A 13,937-nucleotide genomic window follows, 5' to 3' on the forward strand; every position below is an offset into this window, starting at 1 on the left:
TAGTGTGGAAGACACTTTAATATATATTTGACGGATACATATATTATCGTGCTTCACATCATTCATGTTCTGAGGCAGTTTTGTTACTTTAAGCCTCTTAACAATCACATATTCACAAAACAAGTCATTTTGTAAAGCATAGATGTTATAAAGTTATTTGACATTCTGGGAAATTATTTTCATTCTTGCAGAGAGTTAAATGCTGAAATTAATATCACTCTCGAGTTTCTAGCAGGAATATTGTGATGAGACAGCGCCAGGTTAAGTGTTTGTGGTAAAGTTAAGTTCAGGTGTACTTAAGTGGCATTGATCCCCAAATCTCACTACCTGCAAAAACCAGAGGGGAATGGGGGACTTCTTAATGTCAAATCAGTTAATTAATCTCTTATTCCCCGCTTATCCCGGGCCAGGTCACGTGGGGCTGTGCGTCTCCCCAGCAATGATTTCCAACTCTTCCTTGGTGACCTGGTGTTCCACGGCCGTGGGCTTTGGGAGAGGTAATCCATTGGATGTTTCTACGTGTTAGTTATATATATTTTTTGAAATTAAAGGGTTCTTAATTCATGTTTATGCATTAACAAGACCAAAGCCAAAGGTATTGAGCGCTAACGCTTATTAGGCCACATATAAGGCACGGGTTGATGGAGACAAGGAAAAAGTGTCTAAAATAAAAAACACATGTTTGTTTATGCAAATGTTCAAGCAATTATTTTGAGGTCATTACACAGCAACTGTTATTTTTCAATGGTTTCAGTTGATATTTTAAATGTTTGTGGCTAATCTTATGGTAAAATGGTATATATGTGTCCATCAAAAGTTAAAGTTCAGGAAAGAAAACATCCAATGGCGTAAATGAGTATAAACAATTATCCTCTTATCATTAGTACAAAGGATTAAGAACTTGCTTTTTATTAAAACATAAAGTAAGCATGTGCACATAGTGTTCTAGGTTGAGTGCTGATCTGAAACCTTGATGAGCAATGTGTGGTATACGAATGTCTTTCCCTCATAATGCTGACTAAAAAATACTTGTAGATAATAATAATAATAATAATAATAATAATTTGAATAATGTTCCTGCATCTCTTCCGGTCTAGAACTCCCCCTAACACGACATTTTGTGAATATGAATCTGAAAATGGTTTTTCTTTAATCATTATAATTTAGGCTTTGCAGTGGAAATTGTCCGCTTCCTTTTATCATTAGAAGACTAAATGAATGGGTAAGAAACCTTCCCAGTACCTTTAGCGTTGGCTTCCCCCTGAAAAGGTGATAACATTTGAGATCAGGTATGCATGTGACATTTAAGTAAAAGCATATAATGTAACTCGTGCATCACTCTCTAAACTACCTTTCATGACTCAACTTGTTTTTTACAGAAAGCAGAACCACCCAAGACTCTGACTCAGATTCCTTTTCCTTTCTGCAGACGCTTTATCTGAAAACTCTTCAGAATGATTTGGGGTATACATTAAGCGAAATACGCCACTGCCTTAAAGCTCTGAATGTGTCACATCAGAGCCAAAAAAATATCGCAAGAATCAAAAGCAACAATTTGGTTCATATGGCAGAAGCCTGAAACCAGGAGCTCTGAAGCACCTTAACAGAAAAAAATAAAACATATATATTTACTTGGGAAGAATCCTAAACAGCAGAAACATTAATAAATCATTAAAATGTTGTTACGTTCAAGCAGTATAACCTTTGTATTTAAAAACAGAGTACACAAGTACTGCTCACAAAGGAGGGGGGCATTGACGTCAATTAGGACCCAACAGATATTTACCCTGCTCCAATCACCACCAGTCTTGGTAGTCGGCCCAGCTTTGGTGGTAAGTCAATTTAATTTCCTTACTGCACTTTATTAAGACTTTTATAATACTTTTGTATTCTTATACATGTTCTTATATTCCTCTGCTATTTAATATTTATTACAGATATTTGCTACAAATAGTTTGGTGTCCTTTACGTTTCTTGATTAAGGACTTATCTGCAGAAGTGTCATCATTTTGATTGCAGGGTGAATTATTACTATTATTTCTGAATTGCATTACGCTTAAAACACCAGCATTAAATCATCTTAATGGTATTTCCAAAAAAAGAAAAGAAAAGACAAATAGTTTTGAAAGACGCGCGTCATTGTTTGTTGATCGGTTTTATTAATGAATGAATCCACGATGACAATCAAAGAAAAGTTGTCCCCCGTCGCGTCGTCTGCAGATGGTCCCACATCTCGTGCACGCACCTGTGGCCACGGTGTTCGTGCTGAGCTGCATGTGCGCCGTGCCGCTGCACGGCCACCGGCCGCCCGACGTCGACCCGCTGGCGGCCCCCCGCTCCAACCCGCAGTGCTGGGACTCCTCCTCGGCGCTGCTGCTGGAGATGCGCTCCCCGAGGATCGCCGACACCGTGCCCGCCTTCTGGGACACGATGCTGCTCCTCAGGTCGTCGGACGACGGCAAACACACGGCGCTGTTTTGGGACCTGGCCCGGGTCTTCTGGGACCTCTATCTGGACTGCGTGCTGTCCGCGAGCCACGGGCTGGGGCGCAGACACATCCCCGCTTTGCACTCCGTCATCACGGATGGTAGGTGGTGTTCCTCTTCGTGTGTGACGAGTCAAAGTTTTTATACCCGCAGCTAATGTCGTTGATGTCTATTTTTATTCATGTATTAGTGCACAGTCAAGTAAATATATAACACATTACAATAAAATGTAATGTGGCATTCAATGTAATTGTGAGAGTTGTAGTTTTGTGCAGGATGTGCTGATGTTCGTGGTGAAGTGAATATGTCGGATGTAGGATAATAATGGCACATTGAAACATAGCAGTGATTGTTCACAAGCTATCCAGAAGATAAAGTAGGCCTATAAAGTAGTTCAAATTCCTCCTTACCATCAGCATGAAAGGTAATTTGTGTGTGCATGTTTATGTGCGTGTCTGTCGGTCTTTTAGAGTCCTTCACATGGAAAAGCTCAGGATCCAGGGGCCGAGTGTGGTTCAGTGTCAGAGTGAGACCCAGAGGACACATCAAGACCCTGAAGATCAAACACAGATCAAACACACTCTACTACAAATAGTTCATTTATTTCCAGGTTATAATGTTTTACTAGAAAATATCACTGCCTCCCTAATGTAGTATTTCTACCCCAAAGTTATGCGTGGCTCTCAATAAAAGGTTCTATTAACACATATAAATTCACTTATTGGTGGCAATGCTCCATAAGATGTGTAACTCACATCAAGACACGTGGAAATGTTTAACAAAAGGAAAATGTTATCCATTTAGAAACAAGTTTTGTGGTTTCTTCAAATCCTTTGTGTTGTGTGAGTTAACTGGTAACACCCGATGAGGAACTGCATTGTTGCTATGGTTACCTGCAGTTTACCTGACACACTGATTCCAAATGGTGATCAAAACATTTTAACTATATTTGTTGGTTTATTTTTGATATCATATGTGATATTTTACAATCAAAGGTAATAGTATTTTTTATGTGACAATGTTGATTTGTTTGTTAATTTTAAGAATGAATTAAATTAGCCAAATAATGGCTGAAAATTGTTTTTCCTTGACTTAGTAGACAACCCAAGTGGACCACACTTAGCAAATTTCCTAAAAAGATGTTTGTGCTACGTGACTAAACGTTCTTGAGCTTTTACGACTGACTGTTAAGGATCTGTGCCCGATTGTGGTGTCACATCCGGAGGCGCGTCAATATTTCAGTGTGGACCGGTTTGGCTCACACACACACACACACACACACACACACACACACACACACACACACACACACACACACACACACACACACCCCAGTTTCACTTCCTGGAGAGATTCCCCCCGCTACCCCGCCCCGCCAAAAAAAAGTCATGTGCGCCTCCAACGCAATTACGCGCGGAGACGTCCCCCTCGCGCACGTTCTCTCTTTCACTTTCTCTTTGCACTTCCGAGTTTCCCGTAGTTGTTTTGAAGAAAACCGAACTGCAACGTCATCGTCAACGCGTTGATTTTACACCTCTTATATGAATAACCCGGAAGTCTGTAGGTTTCATACCGCGAGTATGTGGGGAAGGGACCACATCTGTCCTGTTCGGTAGTTAGAGGGACCCGCTGAAAACTCACCTCCACACAGGTAACCCGCGCTTCTGGTCTGGTTTCATAGTTAAATCCAGCTGAAATCTAACCGCGTGTTATTGTTTTTTTCTAAAGGCTCATAAAGCCTTTTCCCTCACTAAGCTTTTCTCTCTCAAACACGCATAGGTGGGAGCACTTGTGACATTGGCTAACAAACAGTGCTGTCAACATCTGTAAGGAGAAATGCCTGAAACTTGCCACGTGATGTTCATTATCAGGCCAAATAACTGAAGACAGGAACTACACCATCGGAGTGAAGCAATTTTTTTTTTTTTAAGGCCACAAAAATGCATTTCCAGAAGCTCCTCTTCGATATAGGGAAGGCCCTCAGCGGGGATGAGGTAAAAGCTTTAGCATTCCTCTGCACCGACATCCTGGGCCGAAACCTGAGCTCGGTGGAGTCGGCCAGCGGGCTCTTCTCTCGTCTGCGGGATCAGGGCTTCCTGTCTGCTGAGCAGCCACATCTGCTGACCGAGCTCCTCATCATCATCCAACGCGTCCGACTGACACGTGACGTCGACCTCCCTGCCGAACCTTCGAGCCTCATCTCCCCGTACAGGTGAACTCCTACGTTTTCTCTCTATTTTAAAGTGAAAATCCGAGCATTGTTTGTTCCATAGGCAAACGCTGAATTGAAATAGTTGTGAGCTGGGAGAAGTGTGATTGACAGCACAGATATTACACATACTGTTAAGATGTAAGCAGGAATTTTGGCCATGACTGTACTTGCAACCAAAATATGAGCTTGCCCTTTTCCACTTCACTGTGGGATGTTTGAATTTCACACACAGTTCTCTGCATTTAATCCGTACTATAATGTACACGAGGACGTTTTCTCTTTGAATTCTAGTCCTTGTGTAACCTGACTGTATATTTAAAAAACACACAATTTACTTCTTTTTTTTACAACATTCCGATATCTTTTCTACAGACTCACAAATGTACATTTTTAACAGTTTTCTTTTACATGTTTACTTGTTTAGCACACAACACTATTCCTGATATATCTGAATATAAATTGACACCCTCCAAATCTTACTGAACCTCATTTGACCCCGAAGGTGTCAGTCATGATACTTTTATGATTCAACGAATTGAAAAGTTAATGTACTTACCTCTTACTTACTCACCTACATGAATCGTTTTACCTGTATTTCCAGGAAGATGCTTTACAACCTCTCTGAGGAGCTTACTGCCGATGACTTGAAAGACATGAAGTTCTTGTTACACAGCTATCTCCCACGTAGAAAACTGGAAGAAAATGTCGTGAGTGTCAATGTTTGAACCTCATCAGTTATATCATGTTGAGACAAACATCCAAAGTCATAAACTTAAAAAACATTTTTAATGACATTCCTATTTACTCTTGAACTAAAACTGCATTTGAAAAGGATATTTTATTTAATATATGTGATGTACTACATCTTAGGAATGGAAGGAAGTATGGATCTCCTGGTAAAATGAATGTAAATCTCCTTAATTTTCAGTCTACACTGGAAATCTGGCTTGAGATGGAGCACAAAGACCTCATGAATGAACATAACCTACATTTACTGGAGATCCTCATTTCCAAAGTCTGTCCCATGTTGAAAGACAAAATCAACCAGTTAAAAGCACAGCAGGGTAAGTAAATAAATTCCAATGCAGATGCCACTTGTAAAAGACTTTAGTTCAGAATTCAACAAAGCAGTAACTCTAAAACATGATCATTTACTTTGTGGGGACTGTGGAGTCCTCACAACGTGAGTGTGTGAACATATTCACGTCCCCACAACGTTTAGACGTTCACACACACGTCCAGAGGCCGATGAGCACCGTGATGCTGTAACTGCTGCATATATTTCATATTTCACCTACAGCTGATTTAACTATTTGCTCTTGGTTTGCTGATGTCATTTCTAACATCAGAAACTCCCACCAGTCCTGCAACTCAAGAATCAGGTCGACAAGGGTCTCTGTCGGCCCCTAATGCACCAAACCAGGTACGCTCTTTGATAATGTTTTGAATCCCTCTGAGTTTATATCATAAAGTTATTGCCACAGTAACATGGAGTCACAAACGTTGCGTTACTGGCAGATTGTTCTGTCTGCCCAACGCTTCAACCTCTGTGTTTTCTGTGTTGGTCGTAAGGTCCCTCAATCTTTAGGTGCAGAGGGGGCCGGCTTGTTTGAAATGCAAGGTAAAATTAGGTTTCAAACACAACGTTGTGGTACATCTGTATTTAAAGTACACCTCTTTAAATATAAGCGTTTTTTGAACTGAAATATACATTTTTTATGTATATATTTTTATGTATATTATTTGTATGTATAATAAACTCAGATTGGAATATGTACTTAAAAATTGTGATTGTTTATTTCTTACTCTTTCTAATCATAATACTAGCAAAAATTGCACCTTTTGTGTATACATTTTGTTCCTTTTTCAGGCTTGTGTTCCATTTGTTGTGTCACAATTGAAACCCATTAATTGCCGTGTGTATCCTGTTTTTTTTTTAGATTCACCAAGTGGGTTTAATGGTGGAGGCGACTGTGCGGCCCTCTCGCTTGGACTGAGCGGTCATTGTAAGTATGTCTGTGTCGGGCAGTGATAAAATAGCTTGTCAGACATTTGCATTATTCAAATGTAATATTTTTGCCTGGTTTTCTTCTCTCCCATAGTGAAGATAGAGGTTGTGGAAACAATGCCGCCCCCAAAAAACATGTCCTGCTCTGAACCACCGACTTCCCAGCCGTCAGACACAAACACTGAGGTGTGTTTGATGGTTTATTATTTAACCTTGTGTGCCGTAAAAAAGCAGGCAGAGCTACTGTTTAAACCACTACATGTGGCTAAAAATGTCACGATTGTATAAAAATACAAATGTTGAATTCCGTCTTGGCTTACGCACATACACCTCCGTAGGTTTTGGGAACTTATCCCATGACTTCAGCAAAGAGGGGGATCTGCTTGATAGTTAACAACTTCGACTTCACTAAATCCAAAAATTACCAAAACCGGGAAGGGACCATGAAGGACGAAGGTCAGCATGAAGGTCATTTGTGCAAACTGTTGCCCCCGTGGCTTTATGCTTGTGTTCAACTTGTACCGTGTGTGTGTCCCCCCCCAGAGCGCCTGCACAAAGTGTTTGCGTGGCTCGGCTTTGAGGTGGAGGTAAAGCACGACTGCGAGGGCGAGCAGATGCTGACTGCGTTGCGGGAGCTCGCCAGCAGAAACCACGGCCAGGCGGACTGTCTAGTGTGCTGCGTCCTCAGCCACGGCGACGAGGGATGTGTCTACGGCGTGGACGGCCACACCGTGGCCATCAAGGAGCTGAAGGAACCTTTCAACGGGTTAAACTGCGCCTCCTTGGCAGGGAAACCCAAGCTGTTTTTTATCCAGGCCTGCCAGGGCACCGGCGAGCAGAAGGCGGTCAACGTTGTTCCTGACGGTCCAGAAGATAGTGCTGTTTGCAGCGATGCTTTTAAAGCTAGTGATGCCATCCCGTCCGAAGCAGACTTTCTGCTTGGAATGTCCACCGTCCCTTCGTTTGTCTCTTACAGACACAGGAAAAATGGCTCGTGGTTTATTGAGTCATTGTGCCAAAACCTCGTCCAAATGGTGCCAAAGTAAGAGAGCGATTTTAATAACTTGATATGTTACAGTTTCAGATGAGAGAACATCTTTTCTTAGTTTTTTATTGCTCACAATAGCTTTTTTCTTCCAGAGGCTGTGACCTTGTGTCTATCATGACACTAGTGAATGCAGATGTTGCCAAGAAGACCGATGAAGTCGGTGTCAAAAAGCAGATGCCTCAACCAGCCTTCTCCCTCAGGAGGAAAGTGGTCTTTCCGATCCCCAAAGGCCTCCCGCCAAGCCTGTCGCACTGATGACAAACACCCGAAACACAGATTTCCTCTATTCAGTTTTTATGTTGAACTTCTGGTTTGAGTTGATCATTCACATTGATCACAGCTGTAAGTGCAAAAGCCAAAATCCCATTCATCCTATCTCATTATTTTAAATGTGCTTTTAATATGAATATGTATGAATATGATATTATTGTTTACTCTGTCGAAAAATATAATTGTATAACAGCTGCCACACATTAGAAACATAAAGTTAAATACAGCACTTTTCTATCGATGATGCAATAGATTTTATATACGCTGCCATTGTGAAACTATTTTGTTATTTCTCCTTGATTTGATTGTAAACGTGTTTGTAAGTTCGGCCTTCTTCACTGCAGCTCCTCCAGTGACGGGCTCAGCTTGTAACGTCCATAATGCCAAAGATGTTGTGCCAAAGCTGAAAATGTGGCGGCACGGGGCCTACGGTGACCTCTATGCAGAAACATCCACGTTCAGACGTACGAAATGTTTAGTACGTGCATATCCACACATGTCTCATCGGCGGCCCCTCAACCAAAATAAAACATATTTTCTGGCTAAACTACAGCTATTTTATGAATACATTTCATCCAGCTGTGCAAGTAGCCATCCTCTTCAACAATACATTTTTTTACATTGAGATCGGGTTTTAAACAAATGATCCCCGAGCCGCTGTGAATCTGCGGGAGACGCTGCGCAGCCCCGCCAGCAGGGGGCGATCGACGCCACATCGACGGAGATGACCCGGTCGTGACCCGGATGTTGATATGACGTAAAATCCTGTTGTGTTTTTTCCCGGCCCGATTGCGATGAAGAATTGTTAGCGTATTTATCCCACTGCATTTACGTCATAAAAACAAAACTAGATGCCGAGACTAACGGATTCAGCTGCTGCCCGAGAAAAATACGCAGTATAACGTTAATATTTAATCAGCCCGCAAGCGAAACGACACAAAATGTCTCAAGAAGGATTTCAACCAGCCTCCGCGGACACGAGGTTTGTCGATTTATTATTAATGTAACCTCCGTGTTTCAGTGTACCAGCACACGTTGGCAGCATTTACTAGGCTGACATAATGACGATGCCATAACACAACACATCATACGTGTCGTGTACGTCGCATTCCTGCTCGAGCGGAGCCACCGAGGCTCCTTCTAGCATCACATCCAATGTGGCTTTAATGTAGTTGATTGACAGGAGGAAAGTACGTCACCCCCCAAAAAACACACACCTCGGTGTGTTCAATGCGTTTGTGTTGTCTGTTGTTCTCCACTTCTCCCGTAGACAAGAGTCCTTCGTATTCCGCGTCCCTTAGTCCTTTCCTCTCCTTCCTTAATATCTCATTGCTTTTATTTCAGAATTTATACTCTACGTTTTATGCTTGTTGTTCATTATTTTAAAGTGACTGGTGTTGCAGAAAGACTTCCTCCGGTGATATGAACTCACGCTCTCTTAGATGCACGCAAAGGTGTGTAACGTCACACACTTGGTATCCATGTGTTCATTGAAAAAAGCATCGCTGCAGTATGAAATGAGGGTAGAAGGCGATGATTATTTTGAATTAAATAGCCACATTAGAATTATGATCATGATTATTTCCGGTGTCAGTTCCATCTGATCAAACACATTTAATTTCCAGTCGACATTATTATGTTTCAGAGGTGGATGAATGATTGAACGTGTTCTCGCTCCTTCAACGTTTTGTTTTTTTAGCGCTTATAGACTTAGTGCGTCATCAGAGCACCACAAAAACCAGCATCCGCATCACTACCCAACATGTGCAGGAGGACTGAGAGTGTTTGTTTGTTTCTCAGCAGCCTCGAGCGGCTCTTAATACAACCGTTATTATCTTTGGAAGAATCCTTCAAACTGGTCTTACTATTTGCGTTCTTTATACCGGGTCTGTAAACTCCACCGATTTCTTTGCCTCCCGGTGGATTCATTCTCAGTTCACGGTTCTTGTTCGACGCAGCTTGAGCTCACACGAGTCGCAGAGGACGAACCCCAGGAAGACGCCGATACAAATCCTGCATGAGTACGGCACCAAAAGCGGCAACCTCCCCGTGTATGTGATGGAGAAGGCTGAAGGAGAAGCTCACCAACCGCACTTTGTCTTCAGCGTGAGGATCGGAGACGTCGACTGCTCAGGTGAATTACTTTCCCGCCTCGTGCCGCGCCGACAGCTGCCCGTCGGGCTGAAGCCTTTTTATGGGGCTTGAAAAAGACATGCGTGGATGATTTAGAAAGAGCAGCGCATCATTTATCACTTCTGCTTCGGCGTCTGTTGCTGCAGAGTCCTCTTGAATATCTGCTCTATATGCCTTGTTTTTGAACCAAGGTGTCTCTGCTCAGGGTAGAACAGTGCAGGTCCAGAGAAGGAGATGAGAAGCGTTTGCAAAGCTGTGAGTGTTAAGGTGACAAAAAAAAAAAAAGTCTTTACATTTGCTATTTTCAAACAATGTGCTCCTGAAAGGGGACAGATAGGTCTCTGTATTATTATTATTATTATTATTATATCTGTCCTTTAGCATTCAGGGTTAACCTTTATTTTCCAGAATTCACAATTTCTAGTCCCTGTTAGTGGTTAAGTGGCTTTTTAATGTATTACAATTTACATGAAGTCTGTCATTTTGTGTGTGTGATTGTATTTTCTTCAGGTCAAGGTCCGAGTAAAAAGGCTGCTAAACACCAGGCGGCAGAAGCCGCCCTGAGTATTCTCCATATAGACTACAGCAAAGCGTGAGTAGCTCCTACATCACCATTATAACCGTTTAATAGTTTGCCTTTTTCATATATATTTATTTTTGAACTGTGTATATTCCACTATAGGGCGGCACGGTGGCGTGGTGGTTAGCACTGTCGCCTCACAGCAAGAAGGTCCTGGGTTCGACTCCGCCCAGTGGCCTTTCTGTGTGGAGTCTGCATGTTCTCCCCGTGTCTGCGTGGGTTCTCTCCGGGTTCTCCGGCTTCCTCCCACAGTCCAAAGACGTGCTCTGGGGATCAGGTTAATTGGGGACTCTAAATTTCCCGTAGATGTGTGAATGTGAGTGTGAATGGTTGTATGTCTCTGTGTTAGTCCTGCGATTGGCTGGCGACCAGTCCAGGATGTACCCTGTCTATCGCCCGAAGTTGGCTGGGATGGACTCCAGCCCCCCCGTGACCCTGTGTGCAGGATAAGCAGTTTGACAATGGATGGATGGATATTCCACTATTTGAATGTATCCTCTTGCGCCTTTGTTAAAGGATCATCACAGTATTTTCTACCCGTTTCTCAGAGGAGTAATCCGCACATTATTTGCTAATAAAACAGGTCATTAGGTGCGGCAATAACTTAAGTTCTTGAACCTCGTCTCCTGTTAGGTTTTTAGCGTTGCACGGAGGAGATTTTTGAGAGGTGGTGGTTGATGACGGCTCTGATGTCATTCTCAACAGGAGCGTTCCTGTGAATTCGGAAAGTAACGGCGTCGTAGCAGAAACAAACCAGCCCAACTCCGTGGGGATACTGCAGGTGTGTCGATATTTATTTTCAGATTAAAGAACAAAGAACAAAGCACGGAAAGCCTGATGAAAGTATTTCCTTCCACAATTTAGACACTGTGTGTGTTTACTATAAGTCCTTTATTATATGCACGACCGGTATTGTGAAACACGTTCTTGCTCCTAATCGTCGATACTTTTTCTTACTTTTCCTTGCAGGAGTTGGCGTTGCAGAGGGGATGGCGCCTCCCTGAATACACAGTTTTAATGGAGGCTGGTCCGCCGCACAAGAGAGAGTTCACCGTTACTTGTAGAATGGAGTCCCTGTCGGAGAAAGGTACGGCTGCTTTTCAGACATTGGTGTAAAACCCTTCAAAGTGACGGCAGCCTTGTGCCGCTGTGCACCCTCTTCCTAATCTCTGGCCTCATGCTTTTTTGACAGCTGCGGGAAATTCAAAAAAGGCGGCGAAAAAGGCCGCCGCGGAGAAAATGGTGTCAAAACTTCAGAGTCTGTCGGGCTGCTCTGAAATCACGTGGGTAGGTTGAATACAGCTAACTCTTCCAGCGACCAGCGGAGGCAGCTGCAGCATCTCCCAGCACGTCCCTTTTTTCAGTTAAGTGTTTCAACGTACAGTTTCTGCCTCACGTTTCATTATGCAGACGCCCAAACCGAGCGTCCGATTCGAGAACCTAAGGAGCTCGACGGCGGAGACCATCGGTCTACTGAGAAGAAACCCGCTGAGCATCCCCAACACGGATTACATTCAGATGATGTTGGAGCTGTCCAAGGAGCAGGGCTTTGAGGTCACATACTTCGACATCGGTAGGAAATCACACTCAACATTAGCGTTGCTCCGGTTACTAGGATACAGGGCGCTTTGCTTCTCTCACCTGGGTCAAGAGAAGTGTTATACGGGCTCCGATACGCAATAGATTAATTCATAGAAAAACCACAGTCGACAATGCAAATTAGATTATCTCTCAATGTGAGGAATTAATAACAGCAGCTATAAATACTCTAAATTATGTCTAATAGTTTGTTGCATTAGCAGTAATTTATTGCATCTCTCTGTGGGAGAGTAAACAGTAAACACAGGCTGGTATCATTAGGATAAAACTACAAACAGTAACACTCACTCGCGGTGCTTTGCAGACGAGCTGACGGTGAACGGCCAGTACCAGTGCCTGGCGGAGCTGTCCACCTCCCCGGTGACCGTGTGCCACGGCACCGGCATCTCCTGCAGCAACGCTCACAACGACGCTGCGCACAGCGCCCTGCAGTACGTCAAGCTCATGGCCACCACCAAGTGAAACCTCCACCCTCCGCGCGGCCGTGGACCTCCTGCTAGTCCGCCCGCCAGTGGACGCTGTACAGTCATGGTATATTTTTATAAGTAGGTGTGTCACACAGCAGGTCATGGTCCATGATAAGTGTACGCACACCGTAGAGAGCTGACCAACCTCCCCAATGTCAAGAATCATAGAGGGACGAGACGTTGTCTTCAGGTCGTGTCCAACCGGGGATATTTAAGGAAATGCACATGTGTAAATGAGCATGCAGCGGTGAATAACATGAAGCACTTCCACGTTGCATTTTTTCATAATAGGGTTTATTTAGTATTTGTTGTCTTGCTTTAAGGGACCTGCCCCCCCCTCCCTTTCCAGTCAGGATGCTGTTGAAGTTGAAGTTTTCAGGTTAAAGTTCTCTTAATTAAATGTTTTGACCCCCCCCCCTACACCCTGTATCATTATATTGAGCTGTCTTGCGCCAATAGAATATTTTAAACTTCTACTTCTGACATCTGCCTTTCTCTTAAGTCACATGAAAAGGCGAACTGTTAAATTGTTAAAAGGATGGTCTGCATTTTGGTCCAGTTAGGTGTAATTAGTGCCCCCTCCCCCCATTTGTCCAACTGTCAGTCAGTGTGCGATCTCCAGTTTAATGCGCTTACAGACTACATTCATTGGTGCAGAGCAGCAACGTGTGTGAATCCAGAAAATAAACCAAACACTAAATGTCAACAAGTGTCGGTTTCTGTCTGGTCGTTGAGCGAGAGGACGACCGTCAGTCTGAGGCCGTTACCTCAGGGCCTGTGCGCCTGATTAACAGACAAGAAGGCACACGTTTATTGTGCAAACGTTATTGTTGTTCTAGTATCTAGAGCCAAGCAGCTGGTTTATTCCTAAACAATGACGCTTAAAACAGGAACTATTTTTGTATAAATTAGGTTTGCATCCGTCGCCTACATTCACATCAGATTCATCCATGCAGATGACTCAACCTCGAAGTCAATTATTTTTTCCAGAAAAAGTGAGTCAACTTCCTGCTTTTACATGGAAACATTGCAATAACAGGACAAATGTGGGCTCAAATGGACAATCAATAAGATACTTGGTATCAATCCAAAATAAGTGCACATTCATGTTCTATGTGGCAGCGCTGCTGAAGC

General features: G+C 43.1%; 3 protein-coding genes across 5 annotated transcripts; all 3 read left to right on the plus strand.

Annotated features, from left to right (window-relative positions):
- Window positions 1-2,214: 2,214 nt before the first annotated feature.
- Window positions 2,215-3,561, plus strand: LOC120834157 (protein FAM237A-like). The gene is made up of 2 exons (XM_040201990.2): window positions 2,215-2,587; window positions 2,957-3,561. The coding sequence occupies exons 1-2, from the start codon at window positions 2,221-2,223 to the stop codon at window positions 3,079-3,081; spliced, it is 492 nt and encodes a 163-aa protein (XP_040057924.1). The 5' UTR covers window positions 2,215-2,220; the 3' UTR covers window positions 3,082-3,561.
- A 313-nt stretch (window positions 3,562-3,874) lies between these two features.
- Window positions 3,875-8,571, plus strand: casp10 (caspase 10, apoptosis-related cysteine peptidase). Of its 2 annotated transcripts, none has more exons than XM_040200581.2 (11): window positions 3,875-4,137; window positions 4,266-4,698; window positions 5,300-5,405; window positions 5,627-5,762; window positions 6,048-6,121; window positions 6,271-6,319; window positions 6,639-6,704; window positions 6,801-6,892; window positions 7,045-7,162; window positions 7,250-7,748; window positions 7,847-8,571. In XM_040200581.2, the coding sequence occupies exons 2-11, from the start codon at window positions 4,427-4,429 to the stop codon at window positions 8,007-8,009; spliced, it is 1,575 nt and encodes a 524-aa protein (XP_040056515.2). In that variant the 5' UTR covers window positions 3,875-4,137; window positions 4,266-4,426; the 3' UTR covers window positions 8,010-8,571.
- Window positions 8,572-8,699: 128 nt separating this feature from the next.
- Window positions 8,700-13,509, plus strand: prkra (protein kinase, interferon-inducible double stranded RNA dependent activator). 2 transcript variants are annotated; one of them, XM_040202583.2, is made up of 8 exons: window positions 8,700-9,006; window positions 9,983-10,158; window positions 10,668-10,749; window positions 11,443-11,518; window positions 11,707-11,824; window positions 11,930-12,024; window positions 12,148-12,310; window positions 12,641-13,509. In XM_040202583.2, exons 1-8 carry the CDS (start codon window positions 8,966-8,968, stop codon window positions 12,796-12,798), a joined length of 909 nt encoding a protein of 302 aa, XP_040058517.2. In that variant the 5' UTR covers window positions 8,700-8,965; the 3' UTR covers window positions 12,799-13,509. The 2 variants fall into 2 exon arrangements, with proteins under 2 accessions (XP_040058517.2, XP_077946551.1); XM_078090425.1 differs by having other exon boundaries at window positions 8,762-9,006; window positions 9,960-10,158.
- The last annotated feature ends 428 nt before the right edge of the window (window positions 13,510-13,937 follow it).

Source organism: Gasterosteus aculeatus, chromosome 16 (assembly GCF_964276395.1).
Source record: "Gasterosteus aculeatus chromosome 16, fGasAcu3.hap1.1, whole genome shotgun sequence".
Lineage (NCBI taxonomy): Eukaryota > Metazoa > Chordata > Actinopteri > Perciformes > Gasterosteidae > Gasterosteus > Gasterosteus aculeatus.

Coding starts and splice junctions, on each gene's coding strand:
- LOC120834157 (XM_040201990.2), top strand. CDS start 2,221: ATGGTCCCACATCTCGTGCACGCACCTGTGGCCACGGTGTTCGTGCTG. Junction 2,588..2,956: donor GCACTCCGTCATCACGGATG/GTAGGTGGTGTT, acceptor TCGGTCTTTTAG/AGTCCTTCACATGGAAAAGC.
- casp10 (XM_040200581.2), top strand. CDS start 4,427: ATGCATTTCCAGAAGCTCCTCTTCGATATAGGGAAGGCCCTCAGCGGG. Junction 4,699..5,299: donor AGCCTCATCTCCCCGTACAG/GTGAACTCCTAC, acceptor CTGTATTTCCAG/GAAGATGCTTTACAACCTCT. Junction 7,163..7,249: donor AGGGACCATGAAGGACGAAG/GTCAGCATGAAG, acceptor GTCCCCCCCCAG/AGCGCCTGCACAAAGTGTTT.
- prkra (XM_040202583.2), top strand. CDS start 8,966: ATGTCTCAAGAAGGATTTCAACCAGCCTCCGCGGACACGAG. Junction 10,159..10,667: donor CGGAGACGTCGACTGCTCAG/GTGAATTACTTT, acceptor TATTTTCTTCAG/GTCAAGGTCCGAGTAAAAAG. Junction 10,750..11,442: donor CATATAGACTACAGCAAAGC/GTGAGTAGCTCC, acceptor CATTCTCAACAG/GAGCGTTCCTGTGAATTCGG.